Source organism: Verticillium nonalfalfae, assembly GCF_003724135.2.
Source record: "Verticillium nonalfalfae strain VnAa140/NRRL 66861 chromosome Unknown scaffold_30, whole genome shotgun sequence".
Lineage (NCBI taxonomy): Eukaryota > Fungi > Ascomycota > Sordariomycetes > Glomerellales > Plectosphaerellaceae > Verticillium > Verticillium nonalfalfae.
Genome location: NW_021167255.1, coordinates 35,732 through 62,863, shown reverse-complemented (window position 1 = coordinate 62,863; position 27,132 = coordinate 35,732). Strand labels below are relative to the sequence as shown.

Genomic DNA, 27,132 nt, shown 5'->3' with positions numbered 1-27,132 from the left:
GTTGACTGGTGTCGGCAATCGTGAGTCAAATGGCCACGTCAAGAAGCCGGGCTTGATACGGAGAATGACGAGGCAGTTCGGTATTGAAGGCTGTGGTCGAGAGGGTCAGCTGTTGCTTGTTTCCAAAAGTCTCGCCTCAAGCTCTCGAACCAACTTACACACAAGTCACTTGCAAGGCGAACAATGGGCTGCCACCCAAACCAATGGCCTGGATGCTAAGATCAGGCGAGGGAAGTGCAGTGGTGCTGGGGTATAAAGGCTCGACAGGCAAGCTCGTCAAGGTCACGGTCAAGGTTTGGGAGGGGAAGAAAGTTAAGTTTCTGATGCCAAACTTGAGAGGAAAACGGGAACGGGGAGGTAAGTGGGAGGTCGAGGTGTGATGCGGCTTGGAGGTGGTGCACTGTGTACAACAGGTTGGTGGGGCAGGGCACCTTGGGGATTCAGGCGTTCGATAACAGGCAGCCACGGCTTGGTCGGATCCCAGTCCTCAGAGATGGTGCTGAGTTGGAAACAGCTTCCGAGGAAACGGCTGCTTATCTTGAGGGGTTGATGTTCGCCCAAGAGCTGCATGGAACGACGCTTTCTTTCTCTCCTCTCTCTCTCTCTCTCATATGAGTAACATTCAATCTCGGGGTGATCGCGTTTGATGAGGTTGCTACTTCCGCCAAGCAGATCTGGGTATGTGGTTGAGTATGGGTAACAGGTCGGTTTGGGGGGTGTGGTTCAAGCACCAGGATATAGAAACGCTGGGCAGCTAAGAAGTTGCCTAGTTCAGGTCAAAAAGTGCCCGCGAACTCTAGGAAGATACCTGCCGTTATCAGGGTAACAGGTAGGTCGGGAAAGCTCACAAAGGCTTGGAGGGAACGATGTTAATGGTAGGGGGGGAAGGAGCCTTGATTTTGCCGGTAAGAATGGCTGGGGTGAGCTGAGATACGTTGCCACAGACCACTGAGACCTCCTCTTGGAATTCCGCTCGAATGGAGAGAAGCAAAGTGCTAAAGTAGGCAGCAACGCAGATGGGATGAGCAACGAGCCGATAAGGACGAGTGGGATGGGAGGGCTGAAACAACCCAAGGAGGGCGATGAACAGTCAAGACCGAATGTCAGCTGGCACTGTGGTGATCACGCGAATGACGGGACGTGTAGCACCTTTGCATAAGGTATCCAACAGCAGCCATCGAGGTAAGCGGGGTAACTTGCCTATGGGCCTGACGAGTGACTTGGACCACCAGCTTGGGGTTGCACGTCAAATGGGGAGCAGGAAGTTGGCCTTTTTCCTCCTGATCAAAATCATTTCCAATAATCTAATGAAATATGCTGAACATCTGTCGCTTCGCGTTTCCGTTTGTCGACAGCACGGCATCCCTCGCCACACGATGCCTGACCGAAGTCTCGAGCTTTATAGAGTGCTTTATCTTATCGCGGATGAAGCTAATGTACCTGGACAGGTAGAGCGGGGCAGAGCCCCCAGTCAAAGTCGGCAGAGGCAGGCAGGTGACCATTCTAATGCATGCCAGGCGGCCAGCGCCTGTATCTTCTCACCAATATCCAGTTGTCCACCGTCCGGAGGCACGTGGGTCTTCCACCATGCTCTACGCTGCGTCTAAAGCGGCGCTGTCTACACTTTCCCATGTTCTGTCTGTGCTGGCAAAGGTGTCCGCCTGGGCTGGCAGATGGATGCCCAATATGGTACACCCAACTCTCTAGCCCGACCATCTGGCTCGTCACATGGACCACGAAGCCGAGCCTACGGGGTTACTGGCATGTCCGGGTGCCTTGCAGCACATCTAGCTCGACTGATCAATGTGTCGCAGCCCAGAGTGATCAAGATACTGTGCCTCCGCTGTAGCGGGTATCTCGCCTCTTTGCGACACCAGGCTACATGACAGTCCTCCATTCCTCGAGTTTGCGTCCATGGCGGGGAAAAGTGCATCCTGCCCAAGGCGTCCCTATGCCCCACCTACCCGCGACCAAGAGCGCCAGGGATCAGCCCACCTCCGAACAGACAGCTCAGGGATGCTTTGTGGGCCCCTTCATGTGACTAGGGTGTCCCCGCTGCCCGTCAAGTGGTTGCATCATCGATGGCCCACGACCTTGCGTTCTGACCTGACGTACCTAGGTAAGGTACCTATGTTGAGAAGGAAAGCGCCGTGCCGTGGCCTGTACCTTCCGCCGAACCACCTGCTTGTGGACGAGGAGGGTCGTGTCCCAAGTTGAGCGCAGCACTTCTGCTGTGCTGCCCTTCTTTGATCGGCCTGGCTGCTTGCCGCTTTAGCGGAGTGCAGCTAGCTCAGATATCCATTCATCCCAGCTGCAAGTACCTCCTCGCTGCTCCAACCAGCCCGCCCGCAATTCTTTTACAGACCTAAGATCCGGACACACGAATTTCTGACCTGACCTATTTCCAACATAAACCATCCTCGCAACACCACACGCACCCGGGATTTGCCACCGGATTCCCCAGAAACATCTTTTACCGTTTCTTTTCTGCTTCATTTACTCTGCATGCATATCCCCCGCGAGGCTCCCTCACCCTCATGGACTACACGCTGTACGAGGCGACATTGACCACCACACCTGCTCATCACTGGATCCTCGACTGCTTTCCCAGTGCAAAGTCCAGCGCGCTCTGACAGTCGCCACCCGACCCTGCAACAGCTTCACAGCGCCACGACAGCTCTTGAACAGCAGGAGCGTCTATCTCCCGGATAACACTCCTCCCCTACCTTCTCAAACACAACACGCATACCGACATCATGCACGATCTTCGCCTCAAGGTCCTCCGAGAGAGCGGCAAGACCGTTTCCCGCAAGTCGCGCTCCCGCCCCGAGTCCACGCGTGGCTCCACCATGAACTCGCCAAGCGGCTCGCCGGGTCACTCGCAGTACAACTCGCCAGCCCACTCCCGCGCTGGCAGCCGCTACGCCTCCGAGGAAGAAGAAAGCGAGGAGGATTACGATGACTCCATGACCGCTAGTACCTTGTCTAACGGCTCCGAAGCCGTCTTTGACGAGAGCCATGGCGCCGTATGGACTCAGATTTTACAAGACCGTATCGTCGAGCTTCAGGATCGCAAACGCAGTAGCGTCAAGGGCCGGGAGACCGCATTGGTGTCATATCTGCACCTACTCAAACAACACTACGCAGATCGGCAGGTTGGGAGCTCTTCTCACGACATCGTCACTGCGCTCATGAGGAGCGTCCGCTCTGGAGGCAGCACCCTCGAAAAGTCGCTGGCTCTGCAAGCCCTGCAGGTCACGCTTTTGACCTCTCCCTCCGATTCCCTGTACGACGACATTTACCAGCAGATCGAAAAAGCCTGCGAAGACGATGAGAGTGCCGAAGTCAAGGCTGCCGCTATTCAGGCCATGGCGGTGACAGCCCTCTATGGAGGAGGCTCAGAAACAGCTGCAGAGGAACTTTTGGAGTTCCTCGTCGGCGTGGTAGAATCAGACGGAGAATCTGTCGGCGCAGGAGACAACGGTGACGTGGTCGTGGCCGCCCTGCAATCCTGGGCCTTTGTCGCCAGCCAGATTGACGACATCAGCGAGCTCGTCTCCGCGGCCATGGACGCCTTTGTCGAGCAGCTTGACAGCACAGACGTTGATGTTCAGACAAGCGCTGGCTTCAATATTGCCTTTATCTTTGAGGCAGCGCGCGATCACGAAGAGGAGACTGGCGAGGTCATGAATCTGCAGTACGACCCCAAACGCCTCATCAGCCGCATGGCCGAGGCATCAAAACCAGCCGCGAAAGGAACATCGAGAAAAGATCGCAGACATCTCCGCAAGAACTTTGCTAGCATCGTGACTTCGCTGGAGCACGGCAAAGGGCCCGGGTACTCAACATCCGGACGACCGGCATCAAATCCGCATACAGGAGGGTCCAAGATCGAACATGACGGAGACGTACAAGAATTTGGATATCGAGAGAAACTTCGCGTCGGTGAGTCGATCGTACTGATCGACTCATGGTCACTCATGGCGCGGGTTGATACTGTCAGGAATATTGTGGGTGGGGGCTTCCCGACACATTTCAACGACAACCCAACCGTCGCAGACCTTTTGAACAACCCTGACACAGAGGAGATGCCGGCCAACGGTCTCATGCCACCAACGGAGAGGAGGAGTAAGAAGTATAGAAGATGAAGCGCGATGAGAGCCATGTTGGCAGGGATGCCATTTTATCATGCCCCTGCCGAGCTGATTGTGGTGGTTGAGGCTTACCTAGCTCATCAATTGTCATTCATTGCCACAGCTCTATTGGAAACGAGCTGGGTCGATTTTTTTGGGGAAGAGGAGGAGGTTAAGGGCTACAGAGAGATACCACTCGTAGGAGATTCCACCTCCTGTTATTTCATCGTATTATGCGTCCACCTGTGCTCAGATATTCGTGGTGTTCGGTCAAACACCAACCACTGCTGGATTGTGCAACCCTGTAAGCGGCAACGTACCGCGACGACGCCAAGGTGCAGACACAAAGCGGGTGACTGCGTTTTTGTGCAAGGTGATGAGGCTTCGATAAGGCCACATCTCAAAGTAGGGCGGCAGATGCAAAGGGTACTAGAAGTATTTGGGTAGGAGATCAAATATTCAGCTCCATCTTTTGGGTCCTTGCAGGTTACATCATGTTCCCTTCCCAAGGATTCTGCAGTGGTCTGTTGGCCGAGGTCATTGGTTGCGCCACAGCAGGCGAGAATTCAGGAGCAGGCCGCGGGGAGGGGGGGGTGTTTGCGTCTGGTCAGAATCCTCTCACGGCAGTGAAGCCTGCGTTTTGGCTTTTTCTGTGGGAGGACCCGATTCGCGCTGCGACCTTGTGCGTGTAGGTTGGTTGTCGCCCCCAACCACGGGGGCTGCCCCCCTTTGAGCTGCAACGACGTTCCACCCAGGTCTTGGATAGGGAACCTCACCGCATGCGAGGCTCGAGTAAGGGGTGTTTCATGTTGGGATCTTGGGAACGGGTGGAATGTCACGCTGCGGTCCATAGGAGGGGGAGGGGCATTGGAATGTGTAGGGCAGAAAGAGGAGCTGACGGACATGTGGTGGAACATAGGGCCGGCAGTGGGAGGAATGCGAGGTTCCAGGGCTAGCGGGAGCGAGACGAGACCCTGGGGGATGTCTCTGAGCCAGGTTGAACGTCAGGTCATCAAGTGATTCTCGCATCCCGAAGAAAAAAGCAGCCGTGTCGGCGTCGGCACTTCTCGACAGTCATGGGAAAGACACGCTCGGTTCGATGATCGCCGCCAGCGACGCCCTAGCCACCCGAAGATCCGTGCCGCTCGAAAGCTCCCGTCCGAGTCCCACCTCACCTCAGCTGGAAAAGAGAAGGGGGTGCTCTCCGGGGGGGGGGGGGTCTTTTGGCTCCCAGGTTTCCCACTGGCGATGCGAATTAAAATAAAAGTGGGATGATTGCAGCCCAAGCACAGCAAGCACAGACGGCGTTGCCCTTTCCGAGCAAAGACGAACACTGTCGCCATGGTTGGCCGGGTGAATGTGGGACACGGACGTTGGCAAGCCGGAAAAGGCGCACTCGTCTCACGCCACAGGTGACGAGTCGGCGAGTAGGAAGCAGCGCAAGTTTCGTGTGATATCCATGATTGTGACGGCAGGTCGGGATAGGCAAACGGCAAGCAAGTGAGGCATCCCGAGGCACAGTCTCGCATGTGCTGGCAGCAAGGGGAAGAGACGGTGAGATGAACTGGAACAGATGGGAGCAGGTGAATAGGCAGCTTGGGGGTGGGCAAGGCCCAATAGAGAGCTCGGTCGATACTGGCAGGTGCTGGTGGAGCACACAGCCCGCTTCCTTAGCGACGTCCTACCCCCCTGCTGAGCACTTCGATTGGCCGATGTGATCGGCAACGACAACTCATCAACCTAGCCCGATCCTGGACAGCACTTGCTTGCCAGCCCTCTTGTTTTCGCTCTTCCTAGTGCCGGTACTGTATCTGGTAGCACCGACAAAGGTGCCTCTAGTAGTTGGATCTGTCCAAACCAAGTTCTAGGCGCAACAACGAAGCTGCCCCCCATCTCGACGTCGCAAAACAGTGCACGCTGCCTCGCATGTCCTCAGCGTCATCATCAACTCCACCATCAGACATAGAAACACGGAACCAAGGCACTCTTCTGGCGTGCCGTTTGTTCATTAAAAAATTCGTCTTGCGACCTGGATTGAATCGGGATGCGACAGCAATCGAGAAACTCGTGGCTTTGAACCCCCTCCCCCCCAGCCCCGTTGATATTGGCAACCGCAAGTGGAGATCCCCCGACCTCCTCCCAAGCAACCGCCACCCAACCGTACAACCAACCTAGATTTCCTGCCCGCCACTTCCTGGCCGTGGTCTTCAGGTCCAGTCTCATTCACTGTCGCAACCACACCTTCGTGACAGTAGTTAGTCGACCACCACCCCCAAGCCCAACAACCTGGAACGACAAGCACTACCAGGTGGGCACTTCCTGCCACCTCCGAAGCCTCCTATCGACAAAGCGCAGCACAGCAGGCGTTCCTGATTTTTTTTCTCAGTCTTGTTCCCTTGTGGTCACTCTCCCCATTGCTCGCCTGCCAACAAGTCGCCACGGACCTGTTCGTTTGAGCACTTTCCTATCTTCGAAGATACAATTGGAACTGCTTAATTCGACAACGACATCTCGCTCGTCTTGGCTTCGTTTGCGCCGTTGAGCAAGCGACCTGGCCTACCTCTCACCTGCCTCGATCTTGGTATCGAGATAGATTCGGCCCTGCCCAGACATTTTCTGCCACGGCAACGCCCAGCCAAGTCTTTGAATCCACCACTGATGGCTTGACCGTTGCCTCCAAAACAAGACCTTGTCCGCTACCCGCCTCCTCTTTCGCTACCCCACGGAGCGGAAAGACGAGAGATCAGGGGAAGGCGAAATCCACCTCAATAGAGGCACCGAATCTTCGCCGCCTGGCCAACCTCTTCCCCGCATACTCGGTCTTTGGCAAAGCACAATGGGTATTGCGTCCAAGAAGTTCCCCCCCCTGCCTGCCCCGACCGAGACCGACATTATCACCCCTACCGAATTAACCACGGCCGACGACATCGATCACGAAGACGACGAGCCCGCCGACGAGGCCTCTCATTTTTCCTTACCTGACGACGGCACTCCCATCACCATCAAGACCCGCGGTCACAAGCTTAACCGCTCTCAAACTTCCCTCCTCATAGAGTACTTCGAAGGCGGCAAAACCAGCCCGTCTGCCTCGGGAGTCGAGCGCAAGCCGAGCGTCCGTGTGCGTCTGACGCCGTCGAAGAAAAACAGAAACAACCACATTCAAATTACCGAAACGAAGAGCTCGCGGAAGACATCTCTGACGCGCCGAGTCCCTTTACCGTCGACAGCTGACTCACACATCGCTACGGAAACGCTCGACGCTGAAGACATCGACAGTATGCAATCGTATGCTTCGGCCACGGAAGAGTCGAATGTGTCGAGAAATCCTATCGACATAGAAATTGATAGGAGCGAACGACGACGACGTCCGGCGAGCCCGCTGATTCCCGCGGCTGACGCCAAGCAGTCCAGCTACATGACAACTAACATGTCCGACATTTCTGCCATCCCAACGGACAGTTTTCTTGATGGCTCCGGACCGACCAACCTTACGTACAGAGAAGTCGAGAAGCGACAAAGCAGAAGCCCATCACGCAGCAGAATCTCATCCGCGGGCGGCGCCGGTGCGCTCGTTGGTTCAGCGCTTGCCGACAAATCAAGGAATAGTAAGAGCAGGAGCGAGACCCGCGACAGGATCGTGCTCCCAAAATCCACCGACAAGGTTCGGGACAAAGACCGTAAACAACGTTCCAGCAAAAGCCGTGCCAGCAGTCTGAGCGAGAAGCAAGTGGAGGGTACTCGCTCACCTCGGCGGCGATCTAGTCGAAGCCACGGTGATTCTCTCATCTCTGCGACAGAGTCAAGCGTCGTGTCTTCGGCCCTGACGCCGAGCCATCGTTCAACAGACCAGCAATCCGTCCGTTCAGGTGCTTCCAAGTCCTCGATCAACAACCCGAAGCTCCTAGAGACGGTAGAGGACGCAATCCGCAGACTGATCCTTCCCGAGCTGAGTGCTTTGAAGCGGGAGCAGAGCAAGCGTGAGAGCCGTCGTGGCTCGCTGACTTCAACAGCCACATCCGTCTCGCGAGAAGACCTTTCGAACGTCGACAGACGAAGGTCTTCCGGACGCAGAGCCGACTCTCGAGCTCGAGATCGAAGAGACCGAGAGGCTCGCCACGATTATGCCGATAGCCCTTATGGGATGGATGGAGAGTCAGTCGACGATCTATCGGTACACGAGTCCGTCGATGATCAGTCTCGGGTCACTCACAGCGATGTCCTCAAAACAGGAGCCATCGCCGGCACCGCTGCTGCCGGACTTGCTGCCGCCGCCGCTTTGAGCTCGAAATCTCCCGTGTCTGATGATAGGCGGCAGAGAAGGCGCCGGCGGGCTGATGGTTCGGCCCGCAGTCGCAGCCTGGGCCGAGACAAGTACGCTGAAGAGTATGAAGAGGAGGAGGCACCAGCACCTCCCATGCCCCTGATGAGCGAAATCAACCCATCAGAGCTGACCCGCACCTCTATCTTGTCAGCAGAGACTGAGCACCCTCGCTCCGAGCTCGAAGAATATTCATCAGTCCAAGCGGTGACTCGAGGTGACATATCTGCGACGTCCTCTCCATCGCGATCTGTTGCTACCCTGCAGCAGACTCTTGGTACAAGACATGCCAACGTTTCAAGCGGTGACTTGAACGCTATTCCTCGTCAACGCATCGACGACTACCACGAGGACTACCAGAGTGAAAGCAACATGCCTCCAAACCATTTCCGCGACAACTACAATGATGAAGAGTTTGAAACAAGCCGTGCAGGACCACGGCAGCTCGACTACGAGCAGCATGACGATGGAGCCGACTATTACAATACCCAGGACGTTCCGCCCCCGCTGAAGTACGTTCCGTACCAGCCGGAGCGGCGCGGCCTCAGCCCGATCTACAGCGTTTCCGGCTACACTGAAGGCGGCAGCGAAGCACCTGGCCAGCGAGATTCAAGGCTCACTAATGGCAGCCTGTCTCCTGACAAGTCTCCCCGCCACAGTAACGTTCTCAGTCGAGGCTTCGACGATCAGTTTGTTGATGACCGCAGCATCCGAAGCTCTGGACAGGACTATCGGAGTACCATGTACACTGACGATGGCGATTACGACCGCGCAGACTCCAGCCAGGCTGTTCATGACGTTGGTGCGAAGCCCTACATTCAACATGCTCCCACCCAGTATGCTCCGGCTGGTGTTGAGTCCAACGTCGCATCACTCGTCGATGGGTCGATGCTTGATCAGTCCGTCCTCACTGCTGGCTCTGCCCTCTCCGAAAATAACGAGTACGGAAAGCGCGACTCGACCATTTCTTACGACGCTCAGTCAGCCTCACTCGGAGCTGCACGAGGTTACAGCCCAGACAAGCTTTCGGTGAAGAGCCAGCGAGACCTCATCGAAGAACGCGAGGGCATCAGGACGCCGACTTCGAGCCGACATGGCCATTCCCAAGACTTCGCGGGCGAGTACGACCTAGATGAGTATGGCCATAAGGTGGCCCCCACAAGGTATCGCAACTCTCCATCTACGTCGCGTCACTCGCCCACAGCCTCTGAGAAGGCCATTGCGCTTGGAGCAGTTGGTGCTGCGGCCGCAGCACTGAAAGCGGCCAAAGACCGATCTAAGCAGCCTACTGTAGAAGAGGTCCACGAAGACTTCGTGCCCGAGGGCATTTCCAGGAACAAGTCTTTCAAGGAAAGAACAATGGATGGGCGCGAGCTCGCCACCACCCCCGCTCACAGCATCGACAGACTGGATTATGACGATGAGCCCAAGATGGGTGCTAGTGCCATGCCCGGACTCCATGATCCTATGCCCGAGGCCGAGTATGTTGACGATGATCTCATTACCAACCCATCTCTCGTCCGCGAGGAGCTGAATCATACGCCTCGCGCTGAACAGCAGTGGGCTCCCGTCACGACACCTCGCCAAAGTGACGTAGCCGCCTATGAACAGTATGACGACGAAACCAAAGGCGATGGCCCAGGCCTTGGTCTGGCAACAGCCGCCGGCGCTGCTGCGATTGCAACAGCTGCTGCCATGGCGCACAATCGACAAGCCAGCCAAGAACCAGACGATGAGTGGCAACGCACCTCGACTGACCGGAAAAGAGATACACTTATCACAAACCCTTACGATGGCGCCAGCCCCGTGGTCAACCCTGATCTACTCAATGCTCGCGGCCTTGATCCCGACGGCTTTGGCGCAGGCTATCATACCGGGAGCCCCGCGGGACAGAAACATTTCGACGAAGGCTACATCTCTCAAGGGCCTATCCACTCACCCAGCATTCAACCCAAGGGCAAGGCCATGATGAGCTTCTCCGATGCTGGCGCTGAGGATCCATTCTACACCCCAGCCAAGGGACACTCTCGTCACCTTAGTGGTATGTCTCAAGGCATGGGCTCACCAATTTACGATGCGGCTACAGGAGCAGGAATCGAGCGCATCGAGTCAAAGGACATTATCGCTCTGATGCAGCATCTCATGGTTCGCGATGCGCAACGCAGTGCACGCGACACCGAGATCCTAGTTACACTGGTCAGATCCGCTGCCGAGATGAGAAACTCCTTCGAAGAGATAAAGAAGGTCCTTGCAAACACCGAAGACGTCATCATCCAGGAAGTCCAGGAAAACACCGAGAACACGGTTAAGAATATCATCGGCGGCCCCCGACCTTTCCCTGGAAGCGCGCCCCGCTCTGTCAAGGGTTTCAGCGGCGCATCTCAAGATGGCACCGTGGATGAGACGACCAAGAAGAATAATCTCTTCCGCAGAGCATTCCTGAAGAGCTTTGGTGCCAAGGACACCAACGACCTCGGCCGCATTGAAGACATGCTGAACCAGTTGCTGGCTGAAGTGGACACCCTGAAGGCTCAGACGGCCCGCCCCATGGCATCCAGCGGTCAGGGGCAATCCTTCGAAAACCTCCGACCTGAAGTCGCGTATGAGCAGGACCGCGGTTATGAACCCGAAGGTCACGCTGGTACCTCGACAGCCAGTCATGCAAGCCAATCTGGGCAGCTGTCTCTTCCTCAATCACGTGGTCCTTCAACCAAACTTGGATACGAGCGTAAGTTCTCGGATCATCGTATCAGCACTGTCCCCGAGGACACCGAGGAGGATTATGAGCAAGAGGCAGATCACAGACGCAACCACCAGGCCATGCTTAGTCCTCCACACCAAGACGTTCAGCGGGGCGGCTCGGTACCCCTGGCGACGCCCCCCCACCCGGGTTCCAACATGATGGCCTCGCTGAGTAACGAGAACACGCCTACAACCACCAAGGGCAAAAAGCACAAGTCTCGAGGCTCCTCCGGTTGGTTTCCCAAGATCTCGCGCTGGTCCGAGTCCACTGCGACAAGCGTGAGCAAGGCTTTCCGCGGGAGTGGCATGTCCAGCAAACGTGGGAACGACGACGAATACAGCCAACGACCGCCATCCCGTTCAGGTTCTGACCTGGGTCAATATGACGATAGACGTCCGTTTGAGGAGGACCGTTACGACGAGGAACAGCTGCACAGCGGCTTCTCGCAGACCAATCTGCCCCAGTCAGTCAGCATGCCGCTCGATAACAGGGCCCCTCCGCCTGCAACATACATGACGCCGGAGGACCCCAAATACAAGGCACACCGTAACTCACTCAACCTGCAACACCCGCAGCCCAGACAAGGCCAGACTGAGCGATTCCAGGCAGCCCTGGAGTCCCAGGCACACCAGTACGACACCCCAATGTCCCCCAGATCAACCGATTGGCACGGCTCCGTGACGAGCCTGAACCGCTTCCCGCCCCAAACCAGCAACCGTTATAGTGGTGGTTCCGCCGCCACGGGGGCTACCGGGGCTGCCGGTGCTGCCAATACCGCCAGTGGTGAATACTGGGGTTCTTCCCCAACCGGCCCCCCTCGTCCGCCCAAGGAGCCGATGGACGACGACGGCAGCCGGACCCCGACCAGAACCGATAGGGTTTCCAGGCTATCGAAGAACAGTCCTCAGCCATATAACAGCGTTGAAAGCGGCTACGGTACAGGCGCCGGCACTCATGCCAGTGGTTACAGCCCGAGACTCGAGAACCGCAACCTCAACGCGGCCCTGGGGGTGCCTACCAGGCGGCCAAGTGGGCCTCGAGCCATGACGCCTAAGAGCGCAGAGGAGGAGGAAGCTCGCGAGGAGCGGCGTCGCAAGAGGGGTAAGTCACAGTTCACCGCCACGGCCAGAAATTGAAGCTAACCGCCTCCAGCCACCTTTGGCACAGTCGCAAGCGATGAGACAGACACCTTTTAGAAGAGGGAGAAGACAAACGTACACAACCTACTCCGTCCTCTGCGACGATGAGTTTGACGTGCACGAACACCCTACTCCCGATCTGGTCGATGCTGCTGGATAGCTTCGATGCACACACCCTATTATTCGTTATAATTATGAGGCGAGACTGCGATCCTGCCAGGCATCAACTGAAAGCCAGCAGAGACCGATGGAGAAGAGCAGTTGAATGAGTGGAACCGGGAGAGAAAGAGAGCCAGCATATGGCTGCTGTAGTTTACGACGGCATGACTACGCAATTGACGACTTTGCGTTTTTGCAGCGATTACAACTGCTTCTAAGGGAGTTGCTGCAGAGGGCAAACGGCCTGCAGGGTAGAGGAACAGAGCAGGGCATGACATGGGTTTGACAGATTTGGACATTTCCAATATCTCCAAGAAGGGTTTGCGCGTCGCAACCGGTCGAGCTGATTTCGACAAGTGGATGGACGAATAGCTTATTAGGGGCATGGGCCCGTTTCCAGGGGTGTATTTAATACCAGCGGCGATCTGCCTCGCTCTTCAACCGCCATTGTCCATGACGCGTGATGTGCTTCTGATCTTGAGGCATAGTGTTGTTCCTCGACCAAGGCAACGAGATTTCTTCATGCAAGTATTTTTGATTATTGATCCCTAGCGACGGGTCTTCTATGAAGACCAAGCAGGGAGCCACTCGCGGGTTGTAACACTGCTAGACCCTTCGCTGTTACCGTCACCGCCACCGCTTGATCTGACATCAGATAAGTAATGAGGGAGCAGGTAGCTATAAGCTACCTGGCCGCCTTACCAGTAGCTCACCGTGGGCGGCCAGCGGCATGACGGACCATCACGCGGTGTCTCTGGCGGTGGGGCCGGACCTGTTTCTCTTACTCTACAATTACCCCATCGTTTGGTTTTCTGCACCGCTAACCCCAACTCTGCTCTGCCGTCGCTCTCTCCCCTCCCCTTCCCCCCCGGAAGGAAGCAGCTCATCATTGCGATGACCACTTGCGGCATGAGCCCTGGAAGCGGTAAGAATAAACACTAAATGGCGTGTATCTGATTCGTCCGGCGGGGGTCAGGCTGCTCTCGAAGTGTGGTTGATGGCATTTGGACGCAAATGTCGGTACGGTGGCCGAGGTGGAGAGAGGATGTCTATATCTGGTAGGGGCTCCCACCAACTTGCTCGACGTAAGGGCCGTTGCTCGTACCTCCTTTGCGGACCAGGTAATACCGAATATCCTCACGGCGAGGTTTAACGTGAAAGAACGATTGATTTGCATTGTGGTTTTTCCTGAGGGTTCTTCTCTCTTCGCTCTTCACCTCAACGCAGTCAAGAGCCGCGGACTCGACCGGCGATTTCAGCCCCCCGCCTCGAAAGAACAAAGCACCTTGACATCGCCAGGGTCGGCCGCACAGAGAAGGAGAGAACCAGGCGCGAAAAGATCAATCGATCATGGCGACGACATCCTCCAACCTCCTCGTGACAACCCCGCGCCCGACCGCCGCGCCCAACACGCGCATCCACACCGGCCGCGGCGGCGCCGGAAACACCTTCCGCGCCACGCCCTCGAAGGTGACCTCCTCCTCCTCCTCCGTTTCCGTTTCCGGCTCTGCCGCTGCCGCTGCCTCCAACCCAACGGCTGCTTCGTCAGCGGGACCGTCGACGGCCCGGACGGCGGCCCCCTCGAGCTCGACGCGCCGGTTCTACTCGGGCATCGGCGGCGCCGGCAACGTGCACGCGGCGGGGGAGAGGCCGGCCGTCAGCTTCGAGGAGGAAATTGCCAGGGCGCGGGCGCGCGAAAAGTCGGGGGTCGGACGCATGGGCATCGGAGGTGCTGGCAACATTTTCCGTCGGAAGAAGAAGGAGGAGGAGCAGCAGGGCCACGGGGACCACGTGTCGCGCATCGAAGGAGAGAGGAAGGGGAGTCTCTGGTCTCTGGGAAGCTGGGAGAGCGTCGTCAAAGAGCAAAAAGCGTAATGTGACCATGTTGGGCCGGATACTGGGCTATGGCGTTTTTCTCCCCTTCGAACCTCGGGGGGGGGGTTCACTTTCTTGGCAAGGATAAAGGGCGCAAACGGGGCGAGGCGTTGAGTATTGAACGTTGGAATACGGACATGGGACCTTCATTTATTTGACCTACTTCTGGTCACCTTGGGCACATGAAGAGGGCTATGGCCAGATCATCGTGATCGGAAGCATACGCTGGCGAGCAAAATCTATCTCCGATACAAAAACACAATGCAGTGAAGGGCTCACGAGACCATTATGCCTTGGGCACGCTCTTCTTGCTAGGTTTGGTGAACTTCCACCTTGAGCGTCGTACAAGCCACGGTGTCAGGAGCATCAGGAGAACTTGGATCGCGGCGACCTGGAAGTACAACCAGGTCCAGCGCCTCAAGCCAGTGGCAGTCGTCTTAGCCGCTACCGGCGGGTGACTCTCGGTGCCGGTCGAGGTCTGCTGCTCAGCCGCGTTGCTCCCAGTCTCGGACCCCTCGGCAGCAGCCTCTTCCCACCGCTTCAGGACGTTCAGATACGCAGCAGGATCGTCTGTCACGACGCCATCCATGCCTTTCTCGATCGACCACTCCATCCACTCGACCTGATTCACCGTCCACACGTACAAGCGGCGCTCCTCGGCATCAGGGGCCGCCCTGACACGTTGTATGAAGCGCTTGCCATAAGGACCTACGAGCGTCGGCTGCAGCATGTTGAACGACAGGCCGGCATACTCGGGGCAATCGAGGAAGCGGTTCGAGTTGTAGGGCGAGTGGGAGATGTGAGCGGGTGAGTAGGAGGGGAGATGGCGCAGCGAGGCGTGGAGGAAGTCCTGCGTCCAACAGCCGACGACAATGCGCTGGTCCCAGGCCAGGCCATCCGACCTTGGCACGGCGTCGACAGCGTCAGCCACGGCGCTCAGCAGGGCATCCGGGTCGTCGTCAACCTTGACATCCAGCAGGATCCATATCTTATCGCGGCCAGGCTCGGCGAGGTAGCGCAACAGGTCGACGAGGCGGGGCATGGGTTCGTGAGGAGCGCGCAGGCTGCGCAGGGTGGCCAGGTAGGACCACGGGCAGGCGCTAACGGGCTTGTCAACGCCGAAGCAGCGCTTGAGGTTGCCGTCGTGGGAGAGGACAACCTCATGGTCGGCCGAGAGGTGAATGTCCGTCTCAATGGCGTGCGTGCCGACATTGACGGCAGCGCGGAAGGCGGCCATGGAGTTCTCGGGGTAGCGAGACTTGTAGCCACGGTGAGCAATGGCTTGCGGCAGGCGGCGTGCCGGGTCCCTGGCGGATGGCAGCGCTTTGGACCATGGCGCTGAACAGGTTTGGCGCATCAGCAAGATTACTCATTCCGTTTCACTCGTTCCCGTGTGCTTCATCCGGGCTGCAGAGCCTGGCGTGACGGAGCGAGTAGGTTAAAGCTCACCTGACGGAATATGAGGTTGGTTGGAGCCAAGGAGGGGTGCTGTCTCGGTGAGAGCCATGGTGGAGAGTGCTGAGGGGGTGGGATGATGGCGGACGGAAGGCGCGGAGGGACGTAGACAACGCTTCAAGCAACGAAAGAAGACAGATTCAAGGCGCGAATGGAGACATGTTCTGGTCGTCGCCATGTGATGAAGGGCGGGAGCATGGTGTCAAGTAGGAAGCAGCGTGGAAGAAGCATCTCGGGCATAACGGCGTTATGGCGACGGCGGGCGGCGGCGGCGGCATCCCGACTGGGGCAGGCGTGATGCGTGATGCGAGGAGGCGGACAGGAAGGCGATGCCCAGCCGTAGTTGACACTTTCCCTAGGTAGGCAGCGCAATGCGAGTGCGATGAGATCATGTGAAGGGGGGGGGCGGCAGGCGGTACCAATGTAGGTACTCAGGGTGGGTATGGGTCGCTACCTAGGTACCTGCCCAGGTCCATGGAGCAACTGGCACCGCTGGGCGCCTGGTAATGGGGAAGATGCCTAGGTACGCACCTACACGCATGTAGCTTCTCTGTCCATCGACTCACTTCTTCACATCTACCCATTTCTCAAGAAGACCATCCACGCATTCATGACACTTCGGCTTCCCAAGCAGCAAACCCACGAGCACGGCGCGCGGCATCCCTATTAAAGGCATCTCACCCGTCTTGCCCCCCTTGCCATTGCCAAGGCCTCTCCCACTCTCTCATGTTCGTATGCAAACCCCGATTCTCCACGATACGATCCCGCCCATGCTACCTCAGATCCAACGAGGCAGGGGTGGCGGCAACCCGTTCCCCGAGTCAGCACCGTCATGGGGATTCCCGGCAATCGACAAAGGCCCGACACACGCTACAGGCAACCGTTGAAAGCCAAGTGGGGATGAAAATCGATTTCTGGTTCAGGGGTTAGTCCAGTCGGTCGTATTTGACAGGCGTGCCAAAGTCCCTGCCTGGTCCAACGTGCTGCATCTTGATCAACCCACGATCGACTGTAGAACGTCCTCCACGTACTGGCAAATAGTTGCAGCACCAGTTCCGGCCTGCTTGCTCAACGTTCCGCCAATGCGTAGCTCCGCCCTCGGTCGCCCAAAGTCCTGAACGGCAAAGGGCCACTGCCATGCTCGCACATCGCTTCGGCCTCTTGAGCCTTCTAGTCTCATCCGTCTCGACGTCCTACGTTCAGTATCAGCTTTGTGACCCGGCTTCTTCTCGCGCGCCGGTGCCGTCGCCGCAGCAGCAGCTCCCGGGCATCTCCAGCCTGAGTGCGAGCATCGAGACCGCCGATGACGGCCACCAGCATCTCGCCTGGGTCATTGACCTACTAGTTGGCGACGAGCACCACTGCGATCGCCAGGTTTCAAACGTAACCGTCGACTTTACTGTCGAAACTCTCACACGCACAGCCCGCTTCGAACACCATGTGCTTACCACATGCAAACCGGTTCATCAGGGGCGCTACACAATGGTCAATGCATCTAGCACCTTGGTCACCCAAGACCTGGGCCGCCTGAGTCCGCTGTCGACTTTCCATTCGGATATCTACCTGACCTCTGCTGCGACTGGCGACGCCTTGGTCTGCCTTCAGGCAAACATCACACCTGCCTTGCGCCCTACCGTATCCTCGACATTGCGCTGGGCTCCTTTTGGCCTCTTCCTCTTCGTCCTCGCCGTCGGCACCCTACGCAGCTGTTTTGACAGGCCCATCCGCCTCACAGCAGATGACGAAACAGACGAAGAGGTTCCCTCGGCTCGTCCCGTCCTGCCACATGTAGGCGACTGCCTGCAGTACCTCCAATTCATCTTCTTGACCGGCAGCCTCAGTCTTTGGTATCCCGGATTCTACCGCCCAGCTGTCAGCAAGTTGAACTGGTACTCTCTGTTCCTCACAGGCCCCATCACCCACGGTCATGTTTATCCTGGCAGCGCGGACGGTATCTTCGAGATCAACGGTACCTACGGAGGCACGCACGGCTTCGATCTCATGCACCAGATCGTAGGCACCCCTACCACCATGACCACCTGGACAAACTTGGTCATCGCCCTGGTCGTTGTTGTTGCCTTGGCTGCTGCGTTACTTGAGTGCGTCCGCCTCGGTGCGCCTCGGATTGGCGAGACTGACATGGCGGCACAGGCAATCGTCATGAACCATGGTTTGCAACACAGAGTCAACCGTATTCTTCGCGTTGTTCTTTCGTACTTCACCATGCCTCTCATAGCCCTTTCTTGCTACCAGATCACCTACGCCGCCCTAGTGCCTGGTTATCACACATCACTGGCCGTTCTGTTGATTGTCGTCATTATCGCTGCGTTTGTCTGGCTTGTACGCCAGATTCCCGTGCGAAGCCTTGGTCTTCTGGTTTTCGACTCCAAGCGGTACCAGCAAATATCTGCGTCCACGTCGAGCGACCAACACGGGAAAGCCTTCATTGTGGTTCTCTTCCTTCTGGCTTTCATCCGCGGCGCTGCCGTGGGCGGTCTGCAAATCACCCCTCTGGTCCAGTTGCCTATGCTTATTGCCTGCGAGTTGGTGCTTCTCGCTTGTATCTTTGGCTTCCAGGCGTATCCCGCCTGGTCAGTCGGCACAATATCTGCCCTTTCCAGACTCGTCACGTTGGCTCTCATGATCGCCTTCATGCCTGGGCTCGCCACTCTTCATGTCAAGAGCGCAATTGGATACGCTATTCTGCTCATACATAGCACAATGCTGTTCTGTGGCTTCCTAGGACCGGCTGTCTATCATTTGGTCGTTCTATGCGCCAGGCACCTGAACGCGTCGAAGCCAGAGGTGAGACATCAACCCTTTTTTTGCCGAAATCGCGACTCGAACCGATGAACTAACAGCCAGTCAGGTATACGGCCTCCGCGAACTGCGGCGACGTCAAGTTTCACGGACAGACCTCAACCGGGCTTATGTCGACTCGCCCAGCCCGGCCGGTCCCAATGCCAACATAAGCGGCCGCCGAACACCTCTTTCCAATAGAACGTTGGGCCGACCAACAAGCACCAATACGCAGCGCCTCGAGACACCGCAGATCCCTGCGAGCCACTACTTTCGCTCGCCGCGTCCTTCTTCAGTCCGCAGTAAAGACTCCGTAGACCTTCGTTCCAAGGTCGGGAGTACGACGCAGACCGTATCTTCCAGCTCGTCCCGCGGGCGACCAAGGGCCGTCTCGCCACTAGTTAATACCTCTGTCACATTTGGCGCTATTGTGGAACCGAAGAACGAGTATGACACAGTTTCAACACTTCGAAGCTCGGAGTCTTCGAGCTCATCCTCCTTTAGTGCGGATGGCTCGCCGTCATCGAGTGGCGAAAGCCAGGGCAGACCACTGGGGCCGAGGTGGAACGACTACTCGTTCCGAGAATCAGATCTCTATTACATGGTTCCGCAACCAGGAGCGCCACAGGCGGCGGTTGCATCCAAACAACTGACCGAGTCGGCAGCAGTGCTTCCTACGATACGATCCGTGTCATCCAGCTTCTGGACGAAACTAACAGGTCAAGAAGCACCGCCAGCGGCTGAGGAAAGGGGTTTCCAGGTGGCACGGCCGAACAATGGATTGCAGCGGCCGCCAGAACCAACGCGACCGTCGAACTTGTCTGCACCTCCTGGGGCGCCCAGGTAATGTGAGCTCCGCCTATCGAGAGCTGAAGATGTCAGTAGATATTTGAGTGTAATACAACTTTGAACACTGTCAATAAGAAAACAAGTGCCGCCTGAAGACCACCACCACTTCTTTTATACTTGCATACGTGCAGGCCTTCCTACACTGTATCCCGCTTACGCTCCAAACGCGGCTTGAAAAGTACCCCGCCACTAGGACGAGAACCACCCCACCATCGGTCCCTCTTGTAGACTTTGTAGGGCGCTGCAACTTCTGCGACGGCGACTTTCCCAGGGTCGGCGCAAGAAACCACGGGGCGCTCTCCTCGATCCTTCGGCACCAACAACCACACTGTCAGTCCAAGTCTTGAAGAGAAGACAGAGACGAGATGCCGCGAGACCCGCTCATTGGCCTTGTCGGCAAGCCGTCTGCCGGCAAGAGCACGACGCTCAACAGCCTGACGGACGCAACGTCTAAAGTCGGTTGGTAGCCCCTCCTCTTACCCTTTTCACACGGGCGCAAAAAAAAAAAAAAAAGAAAGAGAAGAAGAAGAAGAAGCATGGCAAGATGTGGACAGGCGCGCTGACGGATGCATGAACAACAGGAAACTTCCCGTAGGCTCACGGCCCCCGCCCCGCCAACCGAAACACGTCCGACTGACAAGACATTGATGGTGACAGCTTCACAACGATCGACCCGCAGCGCGCGATAGGCTACCTCCAGATCCCGTGCGCGTGCGCGCGGCACGGCGTGTCGGAGAGGTGCAAGCCCAACTACGGCTCGTGCGTCGAGGGCACGCGGTCGGTGCCGATTGAGCTGCTCGACGTGGCGGGCCTGGTGCCGGGGGCGCACCAGGGCAAGGGGCTCGGGAACAAGTTCCTCGACGACCTGCGGCACGCGGACGCGCTGATCCACGTCGTCGACGCCAGCGGCACGGTGGACGCCGAGGGCAAGGAGACACGCGGGTACGACCCCTCGGTGGACATTGCCTGGCTGCGCAGCGAGATTGTGGCGTGGATCAAGGGCAACCTGTGGGAGAAGTGGGGGAGCATCCGGCGGCGGCACGTAGCCATCAAGGCGACGGCGGTCGAGACGCTGCAGAACCAGTTCTCGGGCTACGGGTCGACGGCGACGGTCGTGGCGCGGGCGCTCGACCGGCTCGGCGTGCGCGAGCCGCTCGAGGAGTGGGACGAGGCCATGGTCGACCGCGTCGTCAACGCCTTTACGGACGAAAAGTTTCCTACCGTCATTGCGCTCAACAAGATCGACCACCCGGACGCCGACAAGAACATCAGCAAAATTGCCAAGATGCAGAACCCCGACACGATTGCCGTATGCTCGGCCATTTCGGAGATTTTCCTGCGCAAAATGGCCAAGCAGGGGTACATCAAGTACACCGAGGGCAGCGAGTTTGTCGACACGCGCGAGGACCTCATCGAGCAGGGCGACCCGACGGGCGGCGGGCTCAAGGAGCTCGACGAGAAGAACCGGAACCGGATCGAGAACCTCAAGGACATGGTGCTGTACCGCTTCGGCTCGACGGGCGTCAACCAGGTGCTGTCCAAGGCGGCGGACCTGTTGGGGCTCGTGCCCGTGTTCCCCGTCCGCAACACGGCGACGTTTTCGTCGGGCGCCAGCGACTCCAAGGCCGTCTTCCGCGACTGCGTCCTCGTCAAGAAGAACTCGACCGTCGGCGACGTGGCGCGCAAGGTCATGGGCGACGCGCCCGTGGCCTTCGTCGAGGGCATCGGCGGCACGCGCGTGTCCGAGGACGACCTCGTGTCCGTCGGCAAACACGATGTGAGGGACCCTGCGATTGTGGATGTTACCAGAGGCGCTGCTGACCGTCATTGCAGATCCTGTCGTTCAAAGTGGGTAGAGCATGAACAACGATGGCTCCCGTCTCTACCATCCGCGCCGCTCCCCGTGATGTTTGTGATATTGTTTTTCTTTATCTTTCCCATGCTTCTTTCTGCGACCACCAGCAGAGTGACATGCTAGCCATCATGATACTCCTCTGACTGTGGCGCGGACTGTAGCTCACTGCAGCGACCTCGAGGACCAACTGTTCGTTCACATCCGGGTTGGAGGCGGTCAGTCACGACATGCCGGGAAAGCACAGGCGCCACACGAGCATGGCAAGCCACAGCAATCCCTCCGCCGCCCGCCGCCGTCAGATCGATAGCGCCGTCAGCATTCCAGAGGCATCAGAGGAAGCAGGCCACACGACGTGAGGAGTGAGAACAGGTCTCACCTCGCCAACACGCACGCATGCATACATGCATCGATCGCATGGTCGGTCTATGTCTCATGGCGTCTCTGGCGGTCGACTTTGCAAATCTCTCTTCCCTGCGGCGCCTGACCCGCCCTGCCCTGAGTCGAATCCGGCTTTGGAACCCTCCCAGCCTGTCGGCGCAAACAAAAAGAACTGTCATGGCGATGATGGACGGGGCGGGGAGGCAAAGCGCCAATCGCTGCGTTTTGCGAAAAACACCCCCCCACTATGCCGAGCTGGCGTACGCGTCGTCCCATCAGGTCCCAGAACTTGACCCTCCAAGCTCGTGAGCACATACGCACACACACACACAGACCCCCGGGAGCTGGCGGGGAACAGAATCAGGTAGATAGAGGGCCAGCAGTCGTTGGCGACATGGGGAGGCGTCGGGCCCTTTTTTTGGACTTTCTTCTCTGTCCTGACCCGTAGAATAAATTGTGTGCAGCAGCGAAGGGACCAGCAGCCCGTTGACCACTTTTTGTTTCTTCCCGTCGCAAGGCTGGCTGGCATTTTAAGCTGTTGACGGAAGCATCAACTTTCGTAGTGTCCCACTCACTTGCGATATCTACCAGTCTTTTTCTTGGTATTTCTTCGTCAATCTGCCTCCCATGTCTCTGACCCGTTCGGTTTGGCCGGGCTCGGGCTGGCTCAAGCGGCCGCCCAGACACAGGGCCCCCAGAAGGCTGGAAGCTCATTTCGTCAAGTGACATCATGGCAGGGATTTACGTCAAGCGCAGCCTTAGCGTCGCAGCGTCAGAGTGACCAGGGCCTCGACCTCCATATACCCTTCCTAGAGTGCCGACCCATGACATGGTTGCTTAGCTGAGATTCAAGGCCGCACCGCGACAGTTCCTTATTCACAAAGCGCGACCTCCATGATGCACGGCAGGCAATCAATCATTCACGGGAAAAAACAAATGTAGCGGGCGATGATGGGTATCGATTGATTAAGCTAGAGAGCATTGGTACACGGCGCTTTCCCCTGTCCTTGCATCCCCCGAAGCGTCCGTCGCAAAGCTAGAAGAGAGAGAGACAGAGAGAGAGAGAGAGAGAGAGAGACGCAAAGAGGCAGAGAGAGAAAGCCCGTTGCGGTGAGAGAAAAATGCGGCCGTGGATGAGCGTCGATTGATTTTTGACGAATGATGGGCACCCTTGCGGAGGCTCAGCCTGCAGTGGGCCGTACGCCAAGGCGAGTGATGAGGTTGGGTTGTTTCCGGCGTTGCCGGGTCGGGCGAGTTGGGTGAGATTGGAGGAGTGGGTTGCGTTTTTGCTACTTTGCTACGCAGGCGTCGTGGACGCGCTTACGGAGCACGGTCGTCGTCGGTCATTATCGCGACTTCCGTTCACTGCGGCGCATCGTCATGGCCATCGCATCGCATCGCATCGCATCGCATCACATCGGCCGAACGAGCTCGAGCGATGTCGAGGCCGGCAGGCTTAGTACTTGAGAATGATGTACAGAGCGTGGATGATGCCGGGAATGTAACCTTGAGTGAATGTGTTAGTGAGGTGCTGCCACTACTGCTACAAGACGAGGCCGACGAGAGGCAGCGTGGACGTACCGAGAATGGTCAACAGAATGTTGATGAGGAGATCAGCTCCGCAGCCACGCTCGAGGAAGACACCGACGGGGGGCAGGATGATGGCAAGAAGAATCTTGCAAATGTCAGAGGCGGTGAAAGGCATGTTGACTGTTGTTGATGGGACACGAGGTCGGTGTGATAGATGGGTATTGTGTAAGAGTGGTGAGCACAATTGGTCGAAGCTTTGTTGATGGAGAGAAGGCACTGTCGAGAGAGATGGGAGGGGGAGGGGAGAGGGTACAACTTAAATAACGTCTGACGAGGACGAGAGAGGGAGCCGTGTACATGGTACCTTGGCGCCTGCCCACCTCTGGGCTCTCTCTGTGCCCAGCGTACACGAATAAAGTCCGGCAGGACCAGTTCGTCCAAGTGACGGATGTGATGTGGACGCGCATGAGCCAGAGAGCTAAAGGAGCCTAAGGGTAGACCCAGCCTCCGGTAGGCAAAGCCATCTCCCCCATGCCATGCCTTCCCCGTCGAATCCGTCTCGCCCACACACCCCTGCGAGGCCGCCCCGTCCGGCGCTGTCAGGAGGGCAGGAACGAGGAGCGAACTGCACCACCCAATGTGCGTCATCGACTCCTTCCAGGTTTGCACCCATTGCACGACTGACCACCACCACCACCACCACCACCCTACCAGCCCACCTGTACTGTACTGGACCTAGGTACATTATCTAGGTGCCGCAGGAAAGAAGCTCCCAGCGCCCCTCGTTCTCAGCCAAGCCCGAGCCGTCCACCTCAGGCCTTGCATGTGTATGTGTCCGCCCCCCAGTTGCGCGTCGCGCCAAGCTGCCTACCCAGGTCATGTTCTACTGTATCTGCGCCCACGACATGCTGCTTCCCTTCGATCGCCAGCACGAGCAGCACAAAACTCGCAGAGGCCAGTGCACCAGTCGCCGGCCGGCCAGCCAGCCAGCCAGCCAGCCAGCTAGGCTAGGCCAGCCAACAGGCCAGAGCGGGTTCCGGCCGGCCAAGGCGAAGTAGCAGCACCCCACCCCATCTCAAGACCCATGATCCATTCATGCTGGTCCCCCAAATTGATTGCCCAGCACTACGTCATCTGCCGAAATCCCAGCTGGGCGACTACCGGCATTCTAACTGGTCCACTTCCACCGTCAACCGAAGCCCTGTCAACTGACAGAGGCGTAGATTACATGGACAACAGCCCGCCTCCGTGCGCCACAGGACGCTCGTCGCCGCGCCACACAAACTCCATTTTCAAGGCGCAATGATGACGCTCAGCCACATCTGCCAGTCAGGAACCTTGTCCACGAGATGTGATCGATGGCAAGGCGCGCAGGAAGGATGAGCCAGCCGTCTCGCAAATTGTGGGTAACTCCAAAGGAACCGGAATCTGTGGTTTCCCCTTACTCGAATCGCCTTGCTTGGCTTTTCACTGCGTTAATGTCGGTCTCGCCGCAAATATGACGACAGGACAACACTGGCATGGGCACACGGCGCCTGCTTGCCGCGCGCTGGCCCCCCCTCCCCCCTCCCCCTGGTTCAGTACACGCGGCCTGCTCCGCTTCCTGATCGAGGCCGGCCGGCCGCTCCATCGCATCAAGATGAGCACAAGCGAGAGCTGGTCCGTACATAGGGCTGAGCATGATGTGTGCCGCGCTTCGACGCCAGCATGGCATCATCATATAGCCCCGTAACGCCACTTTGATGTTTCGCCGCACACCAGCCACACACCGTAAACACAGACTTGTACACACACCCCCGAGGCAGGGCGGCGCCGAATCATGTGCGCGCGCCCAGATCCGGATGCCCCAAGATCTAGCCCCTCGGCCCCTCGTGCCTGTCCGTACCTGACTCGTCAGTGGCTTCGTTGCAATTCACAGGGCCAAGCCTAAAAACAGGCACATCCAAGCCGCTACGACGACGATTTCGTGCACGGCCGTCCAGGCCTTGTGTGTAATTTGCGTCTACTGTTTGCTGGTCTGTACAGGGAAGCCCGAGTCTTGGTGCATCGGGTGCTTGCCATTCTGGAGCCGAGGCTCCGGTCTCATATTCACCACATCAAACATGCCAACATCTGGCTGGTGGCCAGCATCGCAGGAAACCTCTCTCGTAGCACATGCTTGCCAAGCCCTGTCGTCCCCTCCCGTCTCTTTGCGTCTGTCTTTTCTCTCTATATCATTCCCCACCGTATGTGTGATGGTACATGACCCATGGCCGATACGATCATCGACTCTGCCGTGGGGGTTTTTGTTTTTAGGGGTGTGAGAGTGCGGCGTCGGCGGTGGAGGCGGTCGCAGTTCCCCCCCTTTGCGCCTTGTCTCTGCTCTACTCTTCCTTGTCGTCCCGCTCCACGCGGCTGACCATTCTCTTGCCGAACAGCAGGAACCCACCCGTGACCTTGCCGGCCACGTAGCCGGCGTACAGGCCGTAGAGAATGGTGACGGGCCACTTCTGCCACTCGCGGTCCCAGTCGAGCGGGATGGGGACGGCGCCGAGCCAGGCGCCGAAGAGCGCGCCGGCGAGGCCGCCAAAGGTCTCGTCCCAGGGGGCCATGGCCGAGCCGATGGCGAGCCAGGCGCTGGCCTCGACGCCGTGGACGTAGAACAGGGGGAAGAGGGCGAGGAGGGCGAGGTTCGTCGACAGCAGGAGCGTGTGCGGCATGTGCGTGAGGAAGGGCGCGCCGAAGAGGACGAACGCAAGGTGGAGGGCCGGCGTGACGAGGGCCGTCATGAGGAGCGACAGGAAGAGGGCCTGGTGGACGGGTAGCATGGTTAGTACGCATATCGCTGTGCGCATACTTGTGCTGCGAGAGCATCCGAGAAAAAGAGAAAGAGAGAGAGGGAGAGGGAGACTCACGATGACGGGGTTCGGCCCGTTGCCATCCTGCTTCTTCTTCTCGCCGGGCCTGGCCTTCCGCGCCGGCTTTGCATCCTGGCTGCCGGCGGCCGGGAGGCAGAGCGAGACGTAGGCCACCTGAACGGCGGCGACGATCGGCAGCGTGGTCGCCAGCACGCGGACGGGCTCGTTGACGAGGGCGTTGAATTGGCTCCCGAAGAGCGCCAGGAGGACGACGGGGTGGATGTAGCGGCCGGCCTGGCCAGCCGGCGTCTGCTGGATCAGAACGGGCTGCAGGGCGGTGGCGGCGGCGGTTGCCGTCGTGGGCTTGGTCGGCGCGGAGGCCATGGTCACGGGGTCTACCAATGGCATGGTGGTGGTTGTGGCGGAAGGCAGAGTTCCATGGACAGCGGTTTTGGGGTCGGCTGCTGGTGAGGCAGGGCACGGCACACGATGACCAGAACTCGTCGCGCTTTCATCAGGGTCCTCGCGATGGTCACATGGTGATAGCGATAGCGATAAGGCAGCCCCTCCCTCCCTCGCCGAGACTGTGGCACAGGCGGCTCAGGTCCCGAGAATCAGCGACGAGAAAAATCTCCGGCGTACAGGTGACGGTGCACCACACGACGTGCGGGAGATGTCTCCGTTCGGGATGGCGCCGTTCCTGGTCCAAGAAGAGTTCTTTCATCAGGTGTACACACAAATCAATATCACTTGTCCAAGCAGTAGGTACGGTACTTGGGCACTTTATTTCTTACTTCTTACCTAATCCATAGCAGGCACCTAGGGAGGCTCGTCGGGATAATCAGGGGCCCCATCATTGGCTGGGAATGTGCAGTGGCGAGACTCCCATTCGCCGAGAATCCAGACACCGAGGGCGGCCAATGGGGTGCGACTCGGCCGTCTCCGATCAGCCCATATGATGCCACCCTCACCACGAAAAACGAACAAACCACACCACACGGAAGCTGACATCGTCAGGTCAATCGACGGCCCTCCCTGCCCTCTGCCTTTGCCTTGACTTAT

The 27,132-nt window shown here is 57.9% G+C and overlaps 8 protein-coding genes across 8 annotated transcripts; 5 read left to right on the top strand and 3 right to left on the bottom strand.

Annotated features, from left to right (window-relative positions):
- Positions 1-2,756: 2,756 nt before the first annotated feature.
- D7B24_005110 (uncharacterized protein) lies at positions 2,757-4,148 on the top strand (the record flags this gene model as incomplete). Its single annotated transcript, XM_028639271.1, has 1 exon — positions 2,757-4,148. One exon carries the CDS (start codon positions 2,757-2,759, stop codon positions 4,146-4,148), a length of 1,392 nt encoding a protein of 463 aa, XP_028496313.1.
- A 2,821-nt stretch (positions 4,149-6,969) lies between these two features.
- On the top strand, positions 6,970-12,390 carry D7B24_005109 (uncharacterized protein; the record flags this gene model as incomplete). The annotated part of the gene is made up of 2 exons (XM_028639270.1): positions 6,970-12,295; positions 12,347-12,390. The coding sequence occupies 2 exons, from the start codon at positions 6,970-6,972 to the stop codon at positions 12,388-12,390; spliced, it is 5,370 nt and encodes a 1,789-aa protein (XP_028496312.1).
- Positions 12,391-13,842: 1,452 nt separating this feature from the next.
- D7B24_005108 (uncharacterized protein) lies at positions 13,843-14,367 on the top strand (the record flags this gene model as incomplete). Its single annotated transcript, XM_028639269.1, has 1 exon — positions 13,843-14,367. The coding sequence occupies one exon, from the start codon at positions 13,843-13,845 to the stop codon at positions 14,365-14,367; it is 525 nt and encodes a 174-aa protein (XP_028496311.1).
- A 286-nt stretch (positions 14,368-14,653) lies between these two features.
- Positions 14,654-15,724, bottom strand: GDPD1 (Lysophospholipase D gdpd1; the record flags this gene model as incomplete). Its single annotated transcript, XM_028639268.1, has 1 exon — positions 14,654-15,724. One exon carries the CDS (start codon positions 15,722-15,724, stop codon positions 14,654-14,656), a length of 1,071 nt encoding a protein of 356 aa, XP_028496310.1.
- Positions 15,725-16,959: 1,235 nt separating this feature from the next.
- Positions 16,960-19,468, top strand: D7B24_005106 (uncharacterized protein; the record flags this gene model as incomplete). The annotated part of the gene is made up of 2 exons (XM_028639267.1): positions 16,960-18,627; positions 18,692-19,468. 2 exons carry the CDS (start codon positions 16,960-16,962, stop codon positions 19,466-19,468), a joined length of 2,445 nt encoding a protein of 814 aa, XP_028496309.1.
- Positions 19,469-19,835: 367 nt separating this feature from the next.
- D7B24_005105 (uncharacterized protein) lies at positions 19,836-21,333 on the top strand (the record flags this gene model as incomplete). Its single annotated transcript, XM_028639266.1, has 3 exons — positions 19,836-19,918; positions 20,128-21,247; positions 21,304-21,333. The coding sequence occupies 3 exons, from the start codon at positions 19,836-19,838 to the stop codon at positions 21,331-21,333; spliced, it is 1,233 nt and encodes a 410-aa protein (XP_028496308.1).
- A 1,826-nt stretch (positions 21,334-23,159) lies between these two features.
- Positions 23,160-23,408, bottom strand: PMP3 (plasma membrane proteolipid Pmp3; the record flags this gene model as incomplete). Its single annotated transcript, XM_028639265.1, has 2 exons — positions 23,160-23,209; positions 23,285-23,408. 2 exons carry the CDS (start codon positions 23,406-23,408, stop codon positions 23,160-23,162), a joined length of 174 nt encoding a protein of 57 aa, XP_028496307.1.
- A 2,188-nt stretch (positions 23,409-25,596) lies between these two features.
- GPI11 (Glycosylphosphatidylinositol (GPI) anchor assembly protein) lies at positions 25,597-26,478 on the bottom strand (the record flags this gene model as incomplete). Its single annotated transcript, XM_028639264.1, has 2 exons — positions 25,597-26,022; positions 26,128-26,478. The coding sequence occupies 2 exons, from the start codon at positions 26,476-26,478 to the stop codon at positions 25,597-25,599; spliced, it is 777 nt and encodes a 258-aa protein (XP_028496306.1).
- Positions 26,479-27,132: the final 654 nt, after the last annotated feature.